The sequence below is a fragment of the Crocodylus porosus genome, unplaced genomic scaffold (assembly GCF_001723895.1).
Source record: "Crocodylus porosus isolate Cpor-Errol unplaced genomic scaffold, CroPor_comp1, whole genome shotgun sequence".
Classification (NCBI taxonomy): Eukaryota; Metazoa; Chordata; order Crocodylia; family Crocodylidae; genus Crocodylus; species Crocodylus porosus.
Genome location: NW_017728911.1, coordinates 37,519,473 through 37,542,368, shown reverse-complemented (window position 1 = coordinate 37,542,368; position 22,896 = coordinate 37,519,473). Strand labels below are relative to the sequence as shown.

At 43.2% G+C, this 22,896-nt stretch overlaps 1 protein-coding gene across 3 annotated transcripts in view; it reads left to right on the top strand.

Annotated features, from left to right (window-relative positions):
* Positions 1–22,896, top strand: part of MEGF11 (multiple EGF like domains 11) — a 304,098-nt gene that overhangs the window by 9,114 nt on the left and 272,088 nt on the right. For all 3 annotated transcript variants that reach the window (XM_019533844.1, XM_019533843.1, XM_019533845.1), the window contains exons 2-4: positions 753–876; positions 4,435–4,536; positions 6,020–6,120. In XM_019533844.1, the coding sequence (XP_019389389.1) occupies positions 761–876; positions 4,435–4,536; positions 6,020–6,120 (319 nt within the window). In that variant the 5' untranslated portion in view covers positions 753–760. The remainder of the gene's footprint in view (positions 1–752; positions 877–4,434; positions 4,537–6,019; positions 6,121–22,896) is intronic.

Sequence of the window (22,896 nt, the reverse complement as noted above, 5' to 3'; positions counted from 1 at the left end):
AATGAAGGCAGCTTAAAAATGATCTTCAGTATCAAAAATGCTCCTAGGAAGAATCATTAGAACTATTGGTGTCTTGGGTAGCTTTGCCCTCAAATTTTAAGCTCAACTAGCCAAATTCTATATGGAAACCTTTGAGTCCCTTTAGGACATGGCTCTGAATTGTTTCCTTTGATATTTCAGCATTTAACCAATTGCCTATATGCAGGTACCAGAGAGGGGCTGCCACGCTCGAGGTTTTGTTGAGATTTGCGCATGTTCATGTGTGAGTAATGTATTATTTCACTTTTCATTATATTATCCTAAGAATTATGTAAAGTGATATAATAATTTATTCTACACATTTACAGCAATAAATCTGACTAGAGGGTGAAGCCTTTGGAAAACTTTCCAGTAATCTGTAAATTAGAGGTTGTTTTTTTTTTTAGATAGCTTCTTTAAAAGACCTTTTTAGCAAATAGATTGTGCTACATAGTAGGAGAGTCGGTATTTAAATCTCAGAGATAAAAAATGCAAGGCGTAAACTACTTGCCAAGTTTATCAAGATGTCATGATAAACGGTACTGCTCATTATCACTTCACCCACATTATAGTAATAAATAATTGCCCCTTATACATTTGCTTTGTGGTTTCTTTGCACTACCAAGATCGTGACTGCAACAAGAGTCAGTCTGATGTTGGGCTGAAGATCAGGTATACAGTTGGAAATATGCAAGTGCTCTCTTCATACATGCTGTTTTGTTCTCTTTATCTAGAAACAAGAATGGTGGTGTGCATACTCTTGTGGTGGATTCTAAAAGTGCTTACCCTGTCTTTCCTGCTGAAAACTACTCTGTCCTTAAATCCAGATGACCCCAACGTTTGCAGTCACTGGGAGAGGTAGTGTATACACAGTGTCATTTTTGTTTAACAGCTGGTTCTTACTTGTATGCTTTAAAGGCAAAATTATAATCGCTGCAGGTCAAGTTCTGTCAGCATCCGCACAAGCTGTGTGGCGGATGGCAGACGAGAGTGCCAAAAGGATCTATTCTAGGGCTACACCCGAGAGCCTTGTTTCATGAATATAGTACCCTACCACCTATCCCGGCTCTGAGATGTGTTTTCATGGGCCCTGCTAGACGGGCTACAGAGGGAGTGTCTCAGTGCATTCTGGAGGAAACCAGGGTTCAATGGACAACTTCTGTCTTGCTCCTTCATGCTTTTCAGTCAGGAAGCTGAATGAAACGGTCAGCTAGAGACCTGCCCTTGAGTACTGATACTGTATTGAGTATCCAAAGCTCGGTGGTTTAATCTGCCAGATGCCCATCAACATCGGTGACAGTTCTGCCTGTGAAAGGAAGTTGGAACATGCAGATAGACCCCTGGATGAAGAAGCCTGATGGGCTAAAGGCCCTGCTCATGAAATAGAAAGGATCATTTTCCTCATAGTCCCTCCCTGTCCCTGGGCAAGCTGCTCAAATGTTCCTCGTAGTCTCTCCCATAGTCCCTAATACAGAGATAGGAATGATCTGAAAATTTCACCTGTGCAAGTGGGCTCTTCTGAGTAGTTGAGCCACTCTGCCCACAGGGGCCACATAAGTGCAGGGGTCTACGTAAGGACCATCCATAATAACAGTGGTGTGCTTCAGTTTGAACTCCTTGAGTTTCCTCCTCAGTTTCTGTGGGTTATCCCAGTGCAGGAGTAAATGTAGCTCATATGTCCACTACCATAAATCCTTTCAGAAGAGTAAACATGGATACAAAGCTGAGCAGCATTATGAAGCTCATTATGCTTTGATTTTGGACACATTAATTAGAGCATTACTTGGCTTATAGGTCAAATGCAGATGTAAAAAGAAGCACGCAGCAATGGTATTTTGAAGTCGCATGGTGAGGTGAGGTGCATGCAGAGCACAGGAGTAAAATATTGATCTTTGTCTGGGGAAAGTCGGCAACCTCACAACCCAATCAAGGAGAAACAAAAATTAAATACCAAAATTGATTGGTTGTACTGACCAAGACGACTTTGTTAGTTAGATGTTAATAAATCAAAGGGAAAAGATTAAGTTAGGATAAGGGGCTGGGTAACTAACAGGATCATAAAATAATAATCAAGATTCTCAAATGCTATTGTTTTACATTAATAATGAGCCATGTAAATATTTTACGTTTTGGCATCAATGTCAGTTAAATATCGCCCCCCTCCTCCCCCCCACCCCCGCAAGGTGCTCTACAAAGAGCATGCGCAACTCTCTTGGGAAGCCCGGTTGCCCAGAGAGTTGCAGTGTGACAGGGAGATGAATGTGTTAATAGCCCTGTTGGCTGACGTTGGTGGAGGCCTTCCACTGAGACCCTCCAGACAAATATTTTTGATGGCATGATCCTGCAGGACCTTAAGCACATCAGCAATGCCATTGGCTAGAATGGGATCTCTTGCAGGATCTCATTCCTAAGTCCTGGTCCTGCAATGAACAAATTCAGCATGGTTGTGTTCAGTGCAAAGGGATTTATGTGGAGCTTGCAAGCCCCTCAGATCTGTATTTGTCCAGTACGTACATCTATGATGATGCATCTAAGTCAGGGGTTTTCAGCCTTTTTTAACAAGTGTACCCTTTGTGTCTCAGAGTTTCAGCTCATGTGCCCCTTTCTGTTTTTTTTTTTTTCTTGTTTGTAATGTTACCATTAGCAGGAGGGAGGGAAGGGGTGTGTGTGGGGGGGGGGCAGATACGAGGGCCCAGCAGTGAGGGAGGGAGTGGGGCTGGGGCTGGGGAGGTGCTGCTTGGGTGGGGCAAGGTGGGGTGTGGGATGGAGCTGCGAGCAGCTCATTTTGGGGGCACTCAGGAGGGGGGCGGTTCCTGCCACTACACATGCCCAAGAAGGGCATGGGGGTCATGTGCCCCCAGATTTGTGGGCTGGGCAGGGCAGGGCAGGGCAGGGCAGGCTGCCACTTGTGGTCTGGGGCCAGGGCAGGTCATAATCCTTCCTCCTAGCACTGCTGCTGTCCTCTCCGAGTGCAGCCTGGCCCAGCCCCCACTGAGAAGAGCTAGGCGCTACCCGAGCCCCAGCCTGCAGTGGCAGACTGCCCTCGCCCTGCATGTAGATCTGGGAGCGCTCAGGGTGTGCCATGATGGGAGCTGCCCACCTCCCCACACCCCTTGGGATGAGCCACAGCTCTGTTCTGTGCTCGTCCCAGCCCCACTCCCTCCCTCACCACTGGGACCTCTATATGACCCCCTACCCACGCCCCTTCCCTCACAACAGACTTACCAACTGGACCAGACTGTTCTCCAAGCTGCCGGGCTGTGTTCCTGACTGCCTGCGTGCTGTGCTGTGGCTGCATGCGTGCACAGGACATTTATCGGCCATATTATTGGCCATGTCAGTCAACAAAGCTGATTGCTGATGCAGTCAGTTTTACTTATATCACCTCTATAAAACAGTAATTTTTTTCTCATTTGTTCTGTGTACACCCTATGATCTCTTTAAGTACCCCTAGGGGTATGCATACCCCCAGCTGACAGCCACCAGAGAACAAGTCAATGTCTCCCAAGTCATTTAGGCTCTCTTGAAAATTACAGCCCTCTATAAAGTAGTACTTGTTGCATTGAGACGTTAGTATATGAAAAGGTCTTGTCCATATCTTAATTTTTAACCAGTTTCTCCAATTTCTGTAAAGAGCAAAGTCTTCAGTTCTGTAAAAGATATTGTTGCAGTCTGCCCAAATCTCAAATAGTCTCAAACCCAGTCACCACTTTACTCGTGATTTTATGATCTTCAGTTACTTCCTATGTTGTTTCTGCTACAAATTAGAAAGGATTAAATTCATGAAGTATAAAAATAAACACCCTTGAGACCTTTCATAATTTTTCCCCTCTTTGATTGGTGCTCCCAATATTAGTTGAAGTAATGATGCTCCTTCATCATAAAATGAAGTGTGAGGATCCCGTCATGCTGGTGAAACTCGGCAGCATTAAGTTAATATGTGCTCTCATTAGCATTTTGGAATGCAAGCAAATATTAACAGTCCTTGTAGGAAGCCTCTGATATGATCTAAGAACATAGAGGTTTTGTACACTTTCTAGACTAAGCCATTTCCCCCTACATTGCAGTTTACCAGTTCCCTGCCTCGGCTTTTAAAACTTGTCATTCATATTTGTTCTTAACTTAGAGAAAATAGAAGTTTAAATTTATGTCCCATGTGCAGCTAAACTGTGCCTTGTAGGCTCAAGTTGGGAACAGAATCATACCCTTGGAGGAGCTCCAGGAAGTATCTGTGATTCTCTCCTGGGGAGAAAGTAGATGAAAAGGCTTCCTTAGCTCTGGCTATGGCCAGAGTCCCTACCAAACTGATTGTTGTGTCTTAGGCTGGAGTTAGTTGTGGGAGCAAGTCAAGGAAATAAAAGCTTTATATGCTGTAACAAACAGGCTTTTCCTCTTTCTTTCCTTATCTATTCCTAGCTATGCTGTAACAGTACAGGAATCTTATGCTCATCCTTTTGATCAGATCTACTATACACGATGTACTGACATACTGAACTGGTTCAAGTGCACTAGACACAGGTAAGTGCTGATCCCCAAGATATTTTAATTTCTTTGCCTTTTCATCTCCCCCTGTAGCTTTTTTCTTTATCTAAGCTTCTGTGACACCCTGATACTGAAGGAAATACAGGCCTCTCTGCAAAAAAAATCCTGATAGCTGATCATGTTTTAGAAATCTTGTGTGCCCATAAATCCTGGGCTCATGGCAGATCATCCAAGGGGCAGCAATTCTTGCATGAGACTTGAGCCAGCTATATCAAGCAGTTCAGCTGCATAATTCAAGAGGGGACTGACTAGCTTGTTATGTATCAGTCTCTCTTTCTTTCTCTTCTAGTCCATTGGCTTGAGTATGGGTCAGGCTGGTGGTAACTAGAAATGGATCCAGGCTACAGAGACTGCTTCCAAACCAGAATGTAAATTTAAGGGCTTGAATGAAAGTTGTTGCTGCCTGATAATTTTTTTTTTCTGGACTGCATGGAATCAGTTGTGATCAGGATCATTCCTACCAGAAAAAAATATTCAGATAAACACCCAATGCAGTCACTTGTCTGGGGACCTTGCAAGGGGTCCGATCCTGTCAGCTACTCAGTGTTCTCGAGTCTCTTGACTCGGTGGCAGCTGAAGGTTCTCAACATCTTGCCAGTTTGGCTTATTTTAGTTTGTCGGGCAGTGTCCAGCGCTGTAACAATGCCTGCTTACAGCATTGTTTCAGCTGAAGTAGAGCAGAGTAAGTGGGAGAGGTTTGTCCAACGGGAAGGACCATTGATTTTCTGTTCTAGGATGGGACCAAGACCTAGGAGAGGGTTATTTCAGATGAATTAAAATGAAAGGATGCTTTCAAACTTTTGTCATTAAGTCCTCATTTTCCCAAGTGTCACCCTTTCTTGTGTTACAAATCAAGCTAAAAATCTGGCAGGAAGCTTTGTACTCTGGCACTTTTTTGGACAAGAGCCTGGTATTGTAGAAACAGTCTTGAAGTGGTTTCTATGCAGGACATTACACCATCTTGCAAGACACTCAAGTCTTGGATAGGTTACCTTGTGGAGCGAATGCACTGTGGAGTTAATTTCCAGCCCCGCCTAGCAAGTATTAAATGTGCATTACAATGATTCCTGTTGCAGTACCCTGAAAAATGGCCTCAATAGAGTGTTTTGTTGAGTCCAGTGCGGATAGCTGACCTTACTGCTATACCTAGAAAAATTGTGTTTATTCTTAAGACGTGTCATGCCCTCTCCTTGGGGCTGAGGCAGTGCTTTAAGGTAGCAGTCCCAAGAAGACCTCTGTTAACTGGCTGCCGTGAATACTGTGTTTATAATCCATGTTATATTTCTAGTTTCAAAATAAGTATTGATTCTTTTTTATTGTGGTTTTTAATATCAAAAGCCTTCATGCATTTTAAAATAATTATTGAATGCTATCCTTGCTATAATTTAACACAAATATAATTCCAACAGTAGGCATTGATTTTCAATACTGTCAAACGGCTTTCTGTCTTGCAATTTAGAATAAGTTATAAAACAGCATATCGAAGAGGCCTAAGAACAATGTATCGGCGGAGATCTCAGTGCTGCCCCGGATATTATGAAAGTGGAGACTACTGCATACGTATGTATAGAGTTTTGATTAGTACATGACCATTACAATTAATTTTGCATTGAAGATGTAGAAAAATCCCTAATGCTAATTCAGTACCAATTAATAATATTAAGGCTTTATCTGCAGAGCTGCTGAGTACACACTGTTCTAACTGAGCTGCTGGCATGAGCTGGTCAGAAGCTCTGAAATTCAGACCTTTATGGTTTCCCAGTTCAGGAAATATGCTTACTTTGCCACATGCTAGGCTTTGAGTATATAGTTAAATCCCACTGAAGTCAGTAGGGTGGATTTAAGGAAGTGCTTAAGTGCTTTCCTGTAACAAACCTTGATTCTGAGGGCAATGTATCTAAAACAATGTGCTAATGTGAAAGACTTGGAGTTGGGGGAGTTGGGAGCAGTTACAGGACTGAAGTTTTCCATAATTTCAAGGCAGAAGCATCAGAAAAGTTTTCACCTCTTAAATTTGAGGGCACAAAACTCCCCCCCAATTTTTATGAGCTCTAGGTAAGTCAGTGCAAAGGAAAGATGTTCAAAGGTATGATGTGCTTGTAACAAGGTTACATCCAATCATTTTACCTGTCACTGTATCACACTTGTCAGGAAGACTGTTCTAATAGCACCATGCAAACAAACGCAAAGCATTTAAGTGAGTCTGTTCAGTGCAAGGGCCCAGTTAATTAACCATGTCATGTGTTTCAATGTCAGAGACTTTCAGCAGTGGGTTCTTTAAGGTGTACTACTCCATCTGTTTGCTACGCTGGGCTCAGGGGAGTGATGAGTTAAGTGAGAGCCCCCCGCAGCCACTGAGCAGAAGCATGGCCCAAGAGGGATCCAGATTTTATTGACAGAGAGGGAGTCACAGAATGCTATAGAAGTATAAATGCTGCTGCCCCGCCCCCCCCACCAACTCCAGCTGTTAAAGCCCCCAGTTAAACAGGGTTTTTAAGGTAGTATCTATCTGTGTTTAGATTAGTGGAACTCATATAGCCCTAGCACTGTTGTGTCTGGGCACCTCAAAAACATGAGTGACCCTAATTGTCATTGATGCTCTTTACTTCCTTGATGGCGTTTTATGAGAATAAAGGGCCTTGAAGTATGCAAAGCTGCTTTAGGGCCCGAACTACAAAGATATTTAGGTGCTTAATTTCTGTGCTGGTGCCTAAGCCCCCATTAAAATCCAGTGGAGTGTAGATGTCTGAATCTGGCCCCTGGTATAGAAGAGGAAGAAGCAGGGCTGGTGCTTCTCTTCTCCCTGCAAGCCTTGGAAGTAGGGAAGTAGAATTAGCCTCCTTTTACAGAGACACAGAAAGATCATAGAGAAGATGGGCTGGCACAGGCCTCCAGAAGTCATCTAATCTAACCCCCCGCAGAGGCAGGATCATCCCTATCCAAACCATCCTATGCAAATCCACTGTCTAACCTCTTAGCAAAACTACATGGTCAACTCTGAGATTAATGGTTCAATCCTTCAAGGTGCTGAGCACTGTGAACCCAGTCCAGTGAAACATTGAACAGATCGCCTGACTTCACTGGAATGACTTATGCTTAACATTAATTACTTACTTTGGATGACAAAAACGTTTTGGTGGCTTATGTATATATGAGTATATACTTGTATTATTGCTAGCACAAGCTCTGTGGCTCAGAATGCCCCTCTGGTGCACTGCACTGTTCATTTTCACTTTTATCTCTAGAATGTATTGATTTTCTTTCTTCCTTTTAATTTTTTGCTGTCTATGAGGAGACAATGGGGAAATTTGCTTTTCCAGTGGTTCGGAAGTGGTGCAGAAAGTGTCTGCTTTGCACAGGGCATTAACATTTATTTTTAAATCAGTGCCTCTTAGCATTAATAGTCAGAGTTATGCTCTTAGCATTCTCTGGCAAGTTTTGTCTTTCTATTGCTGATAAGGACCTGTATATACTTCAGGCTGAAAGATTGCGCTAATGCAGCACAGTCATTGTGTATCTGATCAGAACAGGAGTTTTGTGTTTGACTTTAATGTGTGTCAAATTATGTGTAGGCAATACCTAATGTCTGTCCAGAAGATGCACCTTCACAGGTCAGATCCTTGTGTTACCTATATATTAATGAAATGCTCATGGATTCATGTGTGAATGGGAACTTCTGCACTCTCTTCTTCCCCGATTCTGGTAGAAAAGGAAAATCATTGCTGACTCCTAATCTGCATTCAGTTTATGCCTTTGGGGACAAGGAGTAGGACTGTGTGGCCAGAGATAGGGAAGGATAGAATATGTTTTTGTGGGGGTGGAAATAGGATCCCAAACCATGCTAGCTTTTCTAGTCCCTTTCATCCCTGAGGATCCTGTAGGGCTGCAGTAGCCAGGAGAGCAATTGTGTGGCATGAGGAATTCTCTGTGGCATTCGCTTTGTTTGTAGGTACCAGATGTGACTGGGTTACTTGTCTACCCCAGGGCACAGGGGTATCATGTATCCTATCACAGTAATGCTTTTCTTATCAGGATCTTTTTTTTCCCACTGTATCAGCTCCCACTTTAGTTTTCTGCCGTATCGCTTTTCAAGGCCAGTTTTTGGTTTGTGTTCCTCTTGACCCTTCACAGCAGTTATTGCTGAACCACCAAAGGGAGTTCCCCTATGTGCCTGGGAGAATGACTTGGGTGGCCTAGACTGTCTTACCAGTGACCCTCTCTGCCGCTTTCATTTCCTGTTTTCCCGCTTTTCTATCTTTAAATGTCCTGGCATGTTTTGTCATTAACCTTTGCATGGATCTAGTGTTGCTGCACCACATTTCCCCCAGAGATGTACACATCCATTGTTCCCTCTGCACATCACCTCATTGCTGTCCCTGGCAGTGCTGCGTTGATGGAGCTGGTCTGGAGTGTTCCAGTCTGCAATGGTCCTGGAGCAAGGAAGCGCTCTCCCTGCAGCAGGGATGCTCCTTCCTGCAGCCTCACTCAGCCAGGCTTGTAAAATTTATTCCATTCGCAATAGGGGGAGCTGCTAGTGCATGGGGAGGGGAGACTGCATCCCACAGTGCGTATGATGATCAGAAGAAAGTTTGATTAAAAAACACTGTGTAGATTAAAGGCTAATTGGTTCTTCTTTCATTAATAGCAGCCTTTATTTCTTCCAAAAGTTAAATAGCTTTGTAATTAACAGTGACATGTTTAGACTAGCGAAGCCTGTGTTTAAATCTCTATTAATGACTCTTTCTTGGATTAAAAGCTAAGGAGAAGGCTTTGGGGTTATTATTTTGATCCTTTCCCCTCTCATTTACTGCCATTTCAAAGGAGCATCAGGTGTATTTTTCTTTCCTTGGCTCTGGTGCTGGTAGTTGAAAAGCAGTAGAGCACTGATAGAATCACGTCTGCTTCACCCTCACAGCTCCGGGAATCCGGATTCTTGGCTCTGCCTCTCAGTCCATGATGTCTTCTTCATCCTTCTTTTATCCATTTAAGCTAATGCATGTTTTCAGCGTGGTGGGTGAGCAAGGGAAAAAGCCATTTTAGTTTTTGAATAGTAAATCCACCCAGGTCTTCATTATCTGGAGTGAAAAGCTTTTTGGCATTGGGACTATCTCCTTAGATGCTTGCAAAGTGCCTAATACATTTTGGTAGGCTGATAATAAGAACCAATCATCCAATATTCTCTCTCTGCTATGGGAGCAGCTATCAATTTAAGTTTGATCCCTAGCCCCTGGAAAGTCAACAGCAAAATTCATATCGACTTCAGTGGGAACAGGCGCAGGGCTCAGACATCATGGACTGAGAGACAGGCGCACTTTTGTTGTTAAAGTGATGAATTTTGCCTGTAATAAATCAAAGGATTAACATTGCTGATTAGATGCTGAAATAACATTTGCAGCCACTGACATTCCTTTCCACAAAGCACTGGCAGAATATTTTGGTTGTAACTCTCAGCGCCCTGTTCCAGTTCAGTCCTGGTGATTTTTCAGGAGACCGCCGGTGGTGCTGAATTGGATTGAACAGCACGCTGGTCTTGCGTGATGGCTGAATGTTCAATTGGAATTGCACTGAGACCATCAATCTCATTTTACTGGTGACCTAAGATGGATGTGAGTTCCTGTCCAGAGGTGAAAGGGTTAGCAAAATTAACCTACTCAGCATCTTGGCATATAAATTTGGGAACTTTGAGAGAGGGCTTTGTCTCTGTGGTGTTTTGCTTCTGTTGCCTCCCCAGGAGAGATTTTTAAATGAAAGCAGAGTAAAGGAACATGAAAAATTCAATGCACACATAAGTGCATTTCTTTCCAATAATGTCCTATGAGTGGTTCCTACCGTTCTGGTAGTTGTGCATGATGTTTTTCCCCCTCTCTGAATATGTTTATACATGACATAGGTTTCTGCTGGGCTGTCTCTGAAAATAAACTGTGCCATCTAGGTAGTAAATCAGAGCAACTATGATTTACTATACTTTGTTTGCTAAGGTAAGCTTTTGGCAAAGCAAATATATAAACTGCAGAAGATCTTGTTGTTTTAAAAAAAACAACCACAGGGTTCAAATGCCCTTCAGGTCCATCATAAAGGATTTTAAAATTATACTGACCAGATTAGTATCTGTTAGAAAGAGCAGCTTTGAATCCTTCTTCTCTGCTTTGAAAAAAAGAAAATATTCCCCAGGCCCTTTGTGGTATTTTTCCTTTGAACTGATGCTAATTGAAGATTTCCCCTTAAAAAAATGTATCGGGTGGAAAGAGTCCCTCATTTGCTAAATGGCTGGGGTTTTGTCCGGGAGCCCACTGCTTTGTCCAGTCTTCCCCTTTTCATCCTTACAACAGATTTGTTTGAAAGGAGAAGGTTGTCCAAGGTAATGAAGGGACAAAGATTTGGGCTTCAGAAGAAAGGATAGTGGGGGTAGAAAACAGTACTCCCTACCTTCCTTCTGCATTCGCTTCTGACAGAAGAAAAGGACAGGCGCATGGCCATTTGGGGTCTCGGAGTCTCTTGATTTTCCAACAGTTTATTTCTGTTTTCAAATCTAACTTCGCGGTTTACTGATGACTGGATGGTCCAGTACAGGGAGCCGCTTACCCCCTCACATAGTTGGCTGAAGACTTTGTGGTGTTCAAAACACAGTTAAGCGGATGCAGTCTGGAAAGAGTGTTGGTGATGTCTTCCAACTTCCCACCATACAGTCCTTCACGTTGTAGTCAATTCCATCATTCTTGGAACTACTTGGACCCCTTTGCTAAGAGATGCCATGGAGCTCTGCTGGGTATGCCAGACAGGTTAGATTCTAGGCAAATTACTGGGGGAGAGGGCGGGGTGCTGAATGTTTTCACTTCTGCCTGTTCTGTCAATAAAAGAAAAAAATCTGACCCCCCTGCCAGCACATGCCAATTTGACTCCTTTCATGATCTTTGGATTCACTTTAAAAACAACAAAGGTGAATATTGTTATAGTAGTTGGCCATGCTAGTATTGAGCAGGTTTCATAGATTCATAGATGTAGGCTTGGAAGGGACCTTATGGATCTTCTAGTCTGACCAGAAAAAACTGGGCTCAAATGACCCCAGCCAGGTAATTATCAAGCCTCCTCTTAAAGACCCTCAAGGTAGGATCCAGCACCACTTCTCTTGGAAGTTGGTTCCAGATCCTGGCCACCCTGACTGTGAACTAGCACCTCCTGATATCTAGCCTAAATCTACTCTCTAACGACTGATGGCTGTTATTCCTCGTTACTCTGGGAAGTGCTCAGGGGAACAAGGTCTCTCCCAATCCCTGCTGGTCCCCCCCTAGAGAGTTTATAGATGGCCCCTAGAGCGCCACCCCCCCAGCCTTCTCTTGCAAAGGCTGAACGGGTTCAGGTCCCGTAGCCTCTCCTCGTAGAGTCTGCTCTACTGTTCCCGGATCATGCGAGTGGCCCTCCTTTGGACCCTCTCAATGTTGTCCACATCCCTCTTGAAGTGCGGCGCCCGGAACTGGACACAGTACTCCAGCTGCGGCCTGACTAGTGTCACATGGGGGGGAGGATCACCTCCATGGACCTGCTCACGATGCATCTGTGGATGCACACCAAGGTGCGGTTAGCCCTACTGACTATGTCCTCACATTGTTGGCCCATGTTCATCTTGGAGTCAATAATGACTCCAAGATCTCTTTCTGCCACCGTGCTTTCGAGAAGGGAGTTCCCCAGCCTATAGGTATGCTGCTGGTTCTTGCTGCCTAAGTGCAGCACCTTGCACTTGTCAGTATTGAATCCCATCCTATTTTCATTTGCCCACCCCCGTAACCTGTCCAGGTCCCGCTGTAATCTGTCTTCCCTTGTAGTGTGCCCACCTCACCCCAAATCTTGGTGTAATGATTTCTATGATGATTCTTAAATGGCATGTTCCACATCTGTTTTTATTTACATATGGAGTTTTGCACAAACTCCATTTTTCTTTTTTTTCTTTTTTGTTACTCAGCCTTGGGAGTACTTGCTTCTCTCCTAGACCTGAGGAAAGGTGCTTTGTGTCCAAAAGCTTGTCTAAAATTTCTGCCACCTATTCAGTTGGTTCAAAAAAAAAGCTATCACAGCCCAAAGTATCCTTCTCTCTCAAATATTCCATGGCTAATAGTTTAAGTAATAATAACTCTTAATAGCTACACAAGCTACATGCTATAGCATATAATTTTATATTCATTGAGTATGGTCATTCATACCTTATCACTGCACTGAATTTTACCTGGTTGCCTATATAATGTAGGGTTTGTTTGTTGGCGGTGTTTTGTTTTTTTTTGTTTAATCTTTCAAAATACTTTTTCATTGGAGCCATATGGCTAGATTATTAAACATCTGTACCATACAAGTAACAATTCCAAAGCTTCCTGCCATCTGGATGAATTACAATACTTGCAATGCAATGCATGTTGCAACAACACACCGACACAGCAGTCAAGTGTACTTATGATGAAAAGAAAAATAATAGCTTCTGTGATCAGTGCAAAAGTTGTATACTCCTAGAAATCATTAAATCAGCACTTTAAACTTCCTGAATATTCATAGCATTTGTTCATATCATGTCAGAAGATTTGTTGATTTTTTTTTTTTCTTTTCTTTTTCTTTCCACATCCCTTTTTCAAATGCCAGTGGATCATTACAATCTTCAAGGAAATGTTGTCCCCCATTTTAAATTTCCCTTTGCCAGCATTCCTGTATCTTTTTTTAAAATAAATTTTCTAAGTCTTAACAGATTTCAAACAATATATTATTCTTATCTTTATAGAAGCATACATTAAAGCTGGTGCTAGTGCTTTGTGAAAGAGCCTGTGTATTACATTATTCAAATATACAGTATTCTGAACATCAATAATGCAACATAAATTAAGGGAAACAATATAAGAATGCAGAGATACTCTGTGCCAGGGGACATATGTTCTCTCTCTCTCTCCCTCCCTGTCCTTTACTTTAAATTAGTATACAATGAGAAACAGTATGTGAGGTCCTTGTTCTTTGAGTCCATTGACTATGGAATTGAAATGGGAAAGGTGTTGGTTTGGAATTCCTCCTTTTTATACCCTTTTTGGGTGCTTCCATATCATTTTCTTAATGCATAGTGCTACCTGTTCCCATTCAACTCTCTGAATTCCTCCTCCAGTGCTATGATTTGAGGAGTTCTAGCTCTCCCTTCACGGACGTGGAAAGCTGATAAGAAAGGACCAGACGGACTGTGCAGCAGAACTGCTTAGTTCCGACTGCTCTTCTGCCACACTTGGCTACCTTATAGCAAAGAGAGTAGCTCACAGCTAATATTTAGAGCCTACTAAGCATATAGTGCAGGACTGTGGATCCAAGCAGGATTTGACAGAACGTGGCCCTTCATTGGATATGCTGACCACACAACCCAGATTGCCTTCAGGCCTATGTCCTCCATCTGCAGCTCCCCAGTAATGTCACAAGGGTCCTCCTGTGTCAGACTCCTTGCGGTCCTGCTTGTTAAGCTAAGATTAAAAAAGAAACATGAACTCCCCTCAAAGCTTCCTCACTGACTCCAATGTCCATCAGGCTGGCTTGTCCCTAGGCCCTTTGGATGTGCGCGCTCTCTTTCAGGAGAGATTCCTTTGAGGGTACTGACACAAGTGATTATTTTGTCGTGTGATTGGCCCCTGAAGTGCTACAGCTGTGCAGAGCTCTTCAAAAGGGCCCATCCCATGACAATCTAATCCCTCATTACATGATGCAGAGCACCTTCATTAACTTGTGTAAGCAGGTGCTGGGAGCAGAAGCAGCCCAGCCCTACTCATGGCACTGTCTTCAGAATGGGAGAGGGGAAGGGAGTTCCCCCAAGGCAGGAGAGCTCCAATCTGTCTACCCCATCCTCCAGCCCAGGCTGGGCAACCCCCAGACCAAGCTCCCTCTGCTCTCTTGCCCCTACTTCCCATTCAGAAGACAGCCCTGGGGCTGGGAAGGGGGAGGGACAGGATTAGGGAAAAGCAGCTGCAGATTTGTAGCTGTGCCAAACTGCAGCTTGATCCCCTAACTCCAGGACCCAGCAGCAAATGTCTGTTGGGTCCAAGGTATCACTCTAACACATGGCACTTCTTGTCCTTTCCATTTTCCAGCCTACCTCATTCTGAGCCCATCAAGCAAACCACTGCCCTTGCCCATTGCCTTTACCCTGGGAGGTGAGCTATACCAGAGAGGGGCTGAGCACTGCTGTTTGGTGTGGTGCAGACAAGACGGGGTCTAAGGCAGGTTTCAGGTAAGGCGCTATGTAGAGGTCTCTGGTGGAGGCAGTGAAGGGCTTCATTCTCTTCTCTCAGATGCCATTCTAACTCTGAAATAGTCCTTGAGGTCAGTGATGTTACGCTGATGACAAACAGGGCCACAAGGTGGTGGGAGGGGGGTTGCTGAAGGAGAAGTACCACACTTCCTGGGAGGAGGAGGAGAACTGAGGAGCAGAAAGAAGGGTTGGGTGAGGTGCTTTGATGCACTGAGTCACCATAGTTATCTGGGAAGAAGACTTGGAGTCCCTGGTGATCTCTATAGAGCAACAACAGAAATGCTTTCCTGGATGCTCTGGCTGCTTTGCACCCAGTTAGTGGATGGGAATGTTAAATACATGGATTTAAGGTGGATGCAACAGGAGGGACTCTGGCTCAAGTATGCTCAATTATGCTGGCACTAGGAGGAACAAAACCTGAAAGAGCCACAGAGCCAATCCAATGTGGATTCAAGTTTGAATTCAAGCAAGTCTCTGTGGAAATGTTCTCCTGTCAGCTCACTTCACTGTAGAGATGCTCAGGAAGCGCAAAGCAGCAAGCCCATGAAAGTTGACAGGGTCTTTATGGATCCCCCTGAGGCCTTCACCCCTACAGATACTGTAGTACCTTTGCTTCCCATCTTCTGTGAGCTTCTCTCTTTCTCCTCTGACTGCTTGTCAGTGTTGTGGTGCCTCGATAAGGCTCCAGACTGAATTGGACAGGTTCTGGTGTATAACACCTGCCAAGTGATTATTAAACAATTATCTTAAGAGAGAGTTGCCATCTATACGATCAATTCGGATGTATTATGGGCTTGTCAATCTTCAGTAAAGAACTTAATCCAGACAGTGTCAGCTTTCCACTTCTGGTTCTCCTGCCTGGGTAAGAGCTGGTATGGATCCAATTTGATGCAAAGAAATGGTAAGCTGTAATGAATGGTGTTTTTTGCTGCCAGAGCCAACGTGGTGTGTGCTACTGGAGGAACAGTAGCCCTTGCATCGCTTTCTAAGTGCTACCTTGGCCAGCCCCTGCTCATGGTCAGGATTTTGTCAAGCTCTTACATGAATAGGTTTGCCTGGCTGATGGCCTCTGAGCATTTGTGCACCAACAGTGGGCCCAGAATATTTGCAAACATTACAAACAAGACCGGGGAACTTCATTAATAGTCCACGAGTGTAAGAAGCCAGGTTGACATCTTCAAATCAATAAGGTCAAAAAGCAAAAGGACGGGCGAAGTGAAACACATGTTTAAAATTAAAGTTGTTTTCTTAAGTCCTCCTTTTCCTCCCTCCCCACTGTAATGGATTCATTTTCCTTCTCCTCTGTTGCAGTTTTAGAGCATGGGAGAGAAAAAGAGCGAGCCGACTAAATCAAGATGACCTTTAAAAAGGGCTCCTAGTGTACATACAGATTCTGAGATAACATCTTTTCACTCTTTTCTATTGTAGTTTCCTCCAACTGTGACCCTCCCCTTGTTACTTGTCACACAATAGTGCCAAACATCAGGGAGGCTCTCAAAAGTTGGGAGGTAATTCTCTGGCAGAGTCCTTGTTGATTCAGAAAGTGCTACTTGTCAGTTTTTAGCTTTCCCTTCTCCCTTTATTCATTACCCTATGACTTCTAAACTGTACAAGAAAAAGAATCAGTCTTACTCTGCAGATGCCTGAAGTTTACATAATGCACAAAAATAGAAGCAGCCTCCCCCTGTGCCATATTTGAGAAGAAAAAGCTCATCAGTGAGACTCTCATTAAACTTCTGTACCTCTGGCATTAATGGCAACCAAAGCCTATCTAGAAAACTGGTGTGAAACCATCTTTATTTTCCAAGATGATTATTTTAATAATGTAGATATGCCACTGCGTTCACCGTGTGAGGTAGAATCAGACAAGGAACAAACAGCCTTTCCCTTTTTGCATTTAGGAACCTGTGCATTAAAAGCAGTTACTTTTGTCTTATCTGTCCCCTTGAATTACTTAGCACAGCTCCTGCTTATGTCAAGTTAGCTACAAAGCAACAATGCCAGGTAAGTCTGTCACATCAGATCTTGGATGAAAATAGTTGCATAACTCAACATCAGTTTCCTGTGTGTTTATATAATATACTTCATGGTGCCTGATTAAAAACAATCTAGCTACCATACAGCAGGATGTACATAGTCTGCATTTTATTACTTGATAGGTTTTTAAAATGTATAGGAAATAACCTATCATGTAAGGTTTTCAAAAATGCCTGTGACTTAAGAGGTTAAAGAGAGACTAGAGGCACAGATTTTTAAAAGTGCCTAATGATACAGATGGGTACCTAAAGGAAAGATTTAAAAGGACTTAGGTGCTTGCCTCCTACTGAAACCATGCTTTTGCAGTTATGAGCCTGAATTTCAAAGGCACTGAATACTGCAAGTCCTTAAAAGTTGCTGGGAATCAAAGGTGTTCAACCTCTCCAAAATTAGGCCTTATATTAAGTAATCAACAATAATATTAAAGTGTCATTGGAAGCATTCAAAGTTACCAGCCGAACTGCAGCTTGCAGCAGTGTTGTTATGTGATTGAGCTGGTTGCTAATTTATTCAGATATTGCCTCAACTCCTGTGAGTTTAGCATCAGAGGAGCAAGAATTCAAGAGGATGCTCGAGTGGCCAGCAAGTAAGTTGAAAAACATGCCATGGGACAAAAAGTCTGAGCTTATAGCAGGAAAAGGGCTTGTAAGTGGCAATGGAGCTATTCCTAAAACCATGCATAAAGCTATTCTTGAAATCATTGCTCTTTTTTGTTCTCTAATTGTTTTCAATGAGGGAACAGGATGAAATTGGCTGATTGCTTGAAAAGCATCTGTTAACACTTCATAATCCAGCATGAAAGAATTCATCAGACATCAAACCAGGCTAATTAGAAGAGTGCTCCTCTTTCTACTGTGTGCGTTTTTGAGGTTTTTTTGTGCTGTATGGGTTACCAGGACCAACCATGAGAAATCTGCATTTTCTGCAGGACCACCCTGAGTACAAACCACTCTCTTCCTCTGCACATAGATGCTCTCAGTCTTTCCCTTTTACTGTTTTTTTTTTTCTGCATTTCACTTTTGCTTTGTATATGGTGGTTTATAGCGTGGCACATTCTTTCCCCTTTAATAAACATTTCTTAATGTGCCCTGGGGAAAGTTTTGTATGAAACTGCAGAGCATTAGAGATTTCATCATAAAACATTCTTTTCTGAATCAGTATTTTTCAGAGATATTTTTCAATTTACGAACTTTACTTTCTTTGAGACAGTGGGCAAAGAGACGCTTTCAGCCTGTTTTTAGGGCCAGCGTTTATTTTTGCTTTAAGAAAGGAAAATTCCATTTAGCAATCCTGCTGCTTTTATTGATTTGTATTACGGTAGCGCTCTGAAACCCATTTTGCTAGGTAGCATATGAACCTGCGAACAGAAAGATGGGCTGTGTCCCAGTGATGAATAAGAAAGTAAGCGTCTTGGGATTTGCACATTATGGAGACTGTCTTGAAAAAAAGACTAATTTCTTTTTAAAGCTGACCAAATATCCTACATGCGTCTTAGCACAGCTGTAGCACGTAAGCAGGCAAAATCTGCTCTCAGCTACAGCCTGGTAACCTAACCAACACACTAGGTCCACTGATATGGAAAGACTTCCTGAGAGAAGCTGAAATGAAACCAGATTCACAGGTTGGCCTATCTTTGTACATCCACAAGTTTCAGATTCTCAGGTCGTCTGCGACCTAAGTGCAGTCACTTCTTAACTATTTATCAAAATGATATATAAATATTATACTGTACAAATACTACAGAAAGGTCACCTGTGTCGAAGAAGACTAGGCATGTTGCCCGACTATGTTACAGGGGTCATCAATGTTTTTGGGAAGAGTGCCAAAAACACTTGCAACCTTGACATGCAAGAGGCTGGTGTGCCAGGGGTGGATGGTGGGGGAGCCACGAGGGATCCAATCCTTGCTGTAGCAGCGCAGCCCTGGTCCCTTTCCCAAAGTGCAAGTGCCAAACAAAATGCCTTTGTATGACACAGTGACATGTGTGCCAGAGGTTGCCTACCCCTGCTATATTTATATATGTACTGGTATATATAATGTATACATAAATATATAATATAGTATATACTATATTGTGTGTGTGATTGAGATTATCTATATCTATATATCTGAGGTTGCTGAGAACCTGTTCACTCTTAAAATCTGACCTCCAGCCACCAACTATTTTCTGGTTTGAAGTGAATGCATGAATTGTGGGCATCGTGTAGCAGCATATCTGATCAGAAGTCAGATGCTGTCAGTAGTACAACGTTTTCCCTAACAATTAAATGTATAGGTTAGACAGCGAGCCTGGTTCTTTAGTTACCCATATTCTCACAAAATAGAGTAAATTAGCAGAAATCAGTGGGATTACCCATGTTAGATTTACACCCTGAGATCAGCATCATTCCCAGAAGTTGTACAATAATTTATTTCTTGGATCTCTTTTCTGGCTCTGTTCAATAAGTTACTTTGAAATGCAGCTGATACATTGCCATGGTTCTATCTAAGGGCGAGAATACCATATGTGTATAAATATTGCATCCCCACTAAGGTTAGTATAGCGCACCCAAAAGACTAGAGTGTGATCTTCAAACAGAATGCCCTTCTCTCCCTGGTCTCATCAGTATGACCTCCATTTGCAGGGTATGGATTGATCTGAAATGAAATCTGAAAGGCACTGGCCCTTCAGGACCTGAGCCGTATAATAGCCTGGCTTCAATGACAGCATTGCCTTAGAAATGTGTCCATATTCATCCTATTTGGGGGGAGAAATAAACAATCTTTGGTGTTAGATTAGGTTGATGAAAGTGGGAATCATCATGAATGGGGGTCTCATTTGGAAAATCAATATTTTCCTCAAGGTGCTACGGTACTAGAAGTCACTGAGAGGAATCAGTGGTAGTAAGGTTTTATTACGTCTTGTGTTGCAGTGTAGATAAACCAAGAAGCATAGTGCAGCTGGGAGTTCTTGATTTGTCTTCTGATCTTTGCACTTGTGGCAACATTTCTTCATGCACCTATCCTCCCTTACATGCATAGTGGTCCACACACCGTGGACCTGTGAAAATCAACTGTAGTCAAGCCATGCTATTTACTGATAGAAAACATGATTGTCATGGTATGATGGCCATAATTCATGGCTAGCAATCAATAGGGGAATTATGGACACATGGTAACGCTATTGATACAAAAAAACATTTCATGGGAGCTGGCATGTGATGGATAGAGCTTGTGCCGCAAGGGAATTCACTTAATATCGTGGGTGGATAACCTTTAGCAGAATGTGCAAATGCTGCAATTCTGAAGTGATTTCCCAAGAACAAAGGCTTCATTGCTGTGATATTGTATTAAAGTGTTTAAGGCCAAGACCTCCTTTCCTCTATGACACCAGGGCTCCAGTTGTACATCTGAGGGCAGAATCTAGCCGGGTAATCTATGTTGTAATTGCTTTTTTGATAATAGTCCTTTGCTTTGGTGTCATCCCACATGCTGCAGTTATTGCAGTTAAAATTGGCCAGGGACTCGACCAATGTCGGAATCTCTGAATTGTCCACATTATTTCATAGGGAAAAACTAGGGCTATCCATAAATCAAAGCCAGGTGATTCAGCTAGTGAAAAGCACCACTGGAAATGCAGTGTTGCAGCAGAGTTCCATGTGGGCTGAGACATGATGGAGGTACTTACCTCTCTGCCTGGACAGGAACTCCTGGGACACATGAAAGCTCCTGTCTCTTGCTCTCCATCCGTGCTGGAAGAGCCATGCATCGGTATCACTGAGATGCAGAACACAGATAATTCTGCCTGAGGGGGGCATCTCTTGAAGAGAAAACAGGGTGGGGATTTGATAACTGTTCAGATCCCTGAAGAGCACTTAGAGAGAAGACAGAGATGGGCTTTTCTCAGTGGCTGTAGGGAACCAGACTTGGAACAATGGCTTCAAGGCTGCAGTGGGGGAAAGTTAGCTTGGAGATTAGTAGGAAAGATTCTGACTCTGAGGGTGGTCAGATGTTGGACCAGGTTACCTTGAGTGGTTGTGGACTCTCCATCCCTGGACGTTTTCAAGAGAAGTTTAGGAAGACACTTGTTTGGGACAGTTTAGTTGGGCATGATCCTGCCTTGAGCAGAGGGCTGGACTAGATGACCTTATGAGATTCCTTCCAGACCTATTTTCCTATAATCCTGTTATCTAATGATCTCTTCTTCCCCCTTACCTACTAGCATTGTATAACAGGGACATCTTAGCTAGGCACCAACTCCTCCTGTTTTTCCCAGTTGAGATTCCCCAGCTCAGCAAGAGCTCCCTTCTTCAGACAAGAAAGCAGGGGAGCTGAATTCCCCCTGTAGTTAGGAACAGGAAGGATAAAAAGCAGGAAGAAATGCTTTTCCCTCCTGCTCTCTTTTCTTAAACCCTGAGTTTCACAGTACCAAATCTTATTGACTCCAGTGAGGTCTAGGGGATCAAATCCATCAAAATTAATAGTGTGTGGAGCAGCAGAGGAAGAGAGAAAGTGTTAAATATTTCTATCTCCTGCAGAAAATCCCATTAGTTATCTTAGAGACATCACACAAGACCATTCAGAGGTAAAATCACATTAACTTTGCAGGTAGTAAGATCAATTTCCCAAAGAAAATTAGTTAGTGGAAATGTGTCTCCCAGAAATTGTGGTGGTTGGTGAATTTAACCAAAAATGAAAGGGGGGAAGGGGAAGGATTTTCCCAGGTCATGGGCTCTGCTTTGCTGATTCAGCATATGATTTAACCTCATTAACAAGTTGAACAAGCATCCTGTTTCTCACAAAGTGCACTAATGGTTGTTTTGAACTTCACGGTTGGGGGTGGAAAATCTTTTATCAGAAAATGTTAAATGCTGAGAATAATCCCAATGAATATTATTGTACTATAACATTGATTACCCAAATTGATTGAAGCCACATGCTTTCACTCTGTGCAGTAAAGGGAAATTATTATTTTTAGCTGCAACAGCAGTAACTTTCACAGTTTCTAGGGTCGGAAGGGACCTGAGCAGATCATCTAGTCCGACCCCCTGCCATGGCAGGAAAGAGTACTGGGGTCAAACGACCCCGGCAAGGTGTTCATCTAACCTCCACTTAAACACCCCCAGGGTAGGAGCCTGCACCACTTCTCCTGGAAGTTGGTTCCAGACCTTAGCCGCCCTGACTGTGAAACTTTATGAAATCAGTCACTGGCTTTAAATGATCCACAATTTATTAATATTTTAACTGTTCCCAAAGAGTATCTTTGGGCCCAGCATTATTTGCCTTGAGGGCAATGGGAGAAAGACTAGGCCCTGAAAGGGGTAGCCCCTTTGCGAGTCCTTCTGACTTTCACAAGACTAGGATTTTACCCAGAGTTGCTCTTCAATGAGAGTTGAGGACTGATTGTGGGTCTACCTCCCTCCATTCCTGCAGAGCCTTGGGAGGCCAAGCCAACCATGTCAAGGCTGCAGTCGTGGTCCCTGGTAACGTATGAGGCTCCCCTCTATGCTTGACTATGTTCTTAAGCCTGCTGAAGATGGACGTTAAGGGTATGTCCTCATTACAGCATTTACTTGAGCTTTTACTTATCGCCCACCTCCTGGCAATACACACGTTCTGTTATCTGAGTTTTTAGCAGTGATTTAAATCCAGGCTAGTTCACCTGGTTGGGGATGGAGACTGAAGCTTAAGTGCTATCTTTAAGGGTTATCTGCCTTTATAAGCTGAATGACTCATGCTGATAAGTCACCAGTGCTTTTCCACAATTCCCCCTCTGTGCCAAGGCAGACAAACTTTCTCCTGCTACTCTATGCAGAAATCATAGAACAGCCCAGCTTAGTGAGACCCCAGTCTTGTTCCTCTGACAGCTCCTGCTACTTTCTGCCCCAGGGGAAGGGCACATTTACAGCCCTTCTCAGACACAGTTGAAAAGTTAGTGCTATCTTACATCCTCTGTGTCAACATGCATGCTAAAACCATCCAGGACAAACCCAGAGTATTCCACTGGAACCACAAAGTATCAATACACTCTTTTATGAATCCTTAGTATGTGATGATTTATTAAT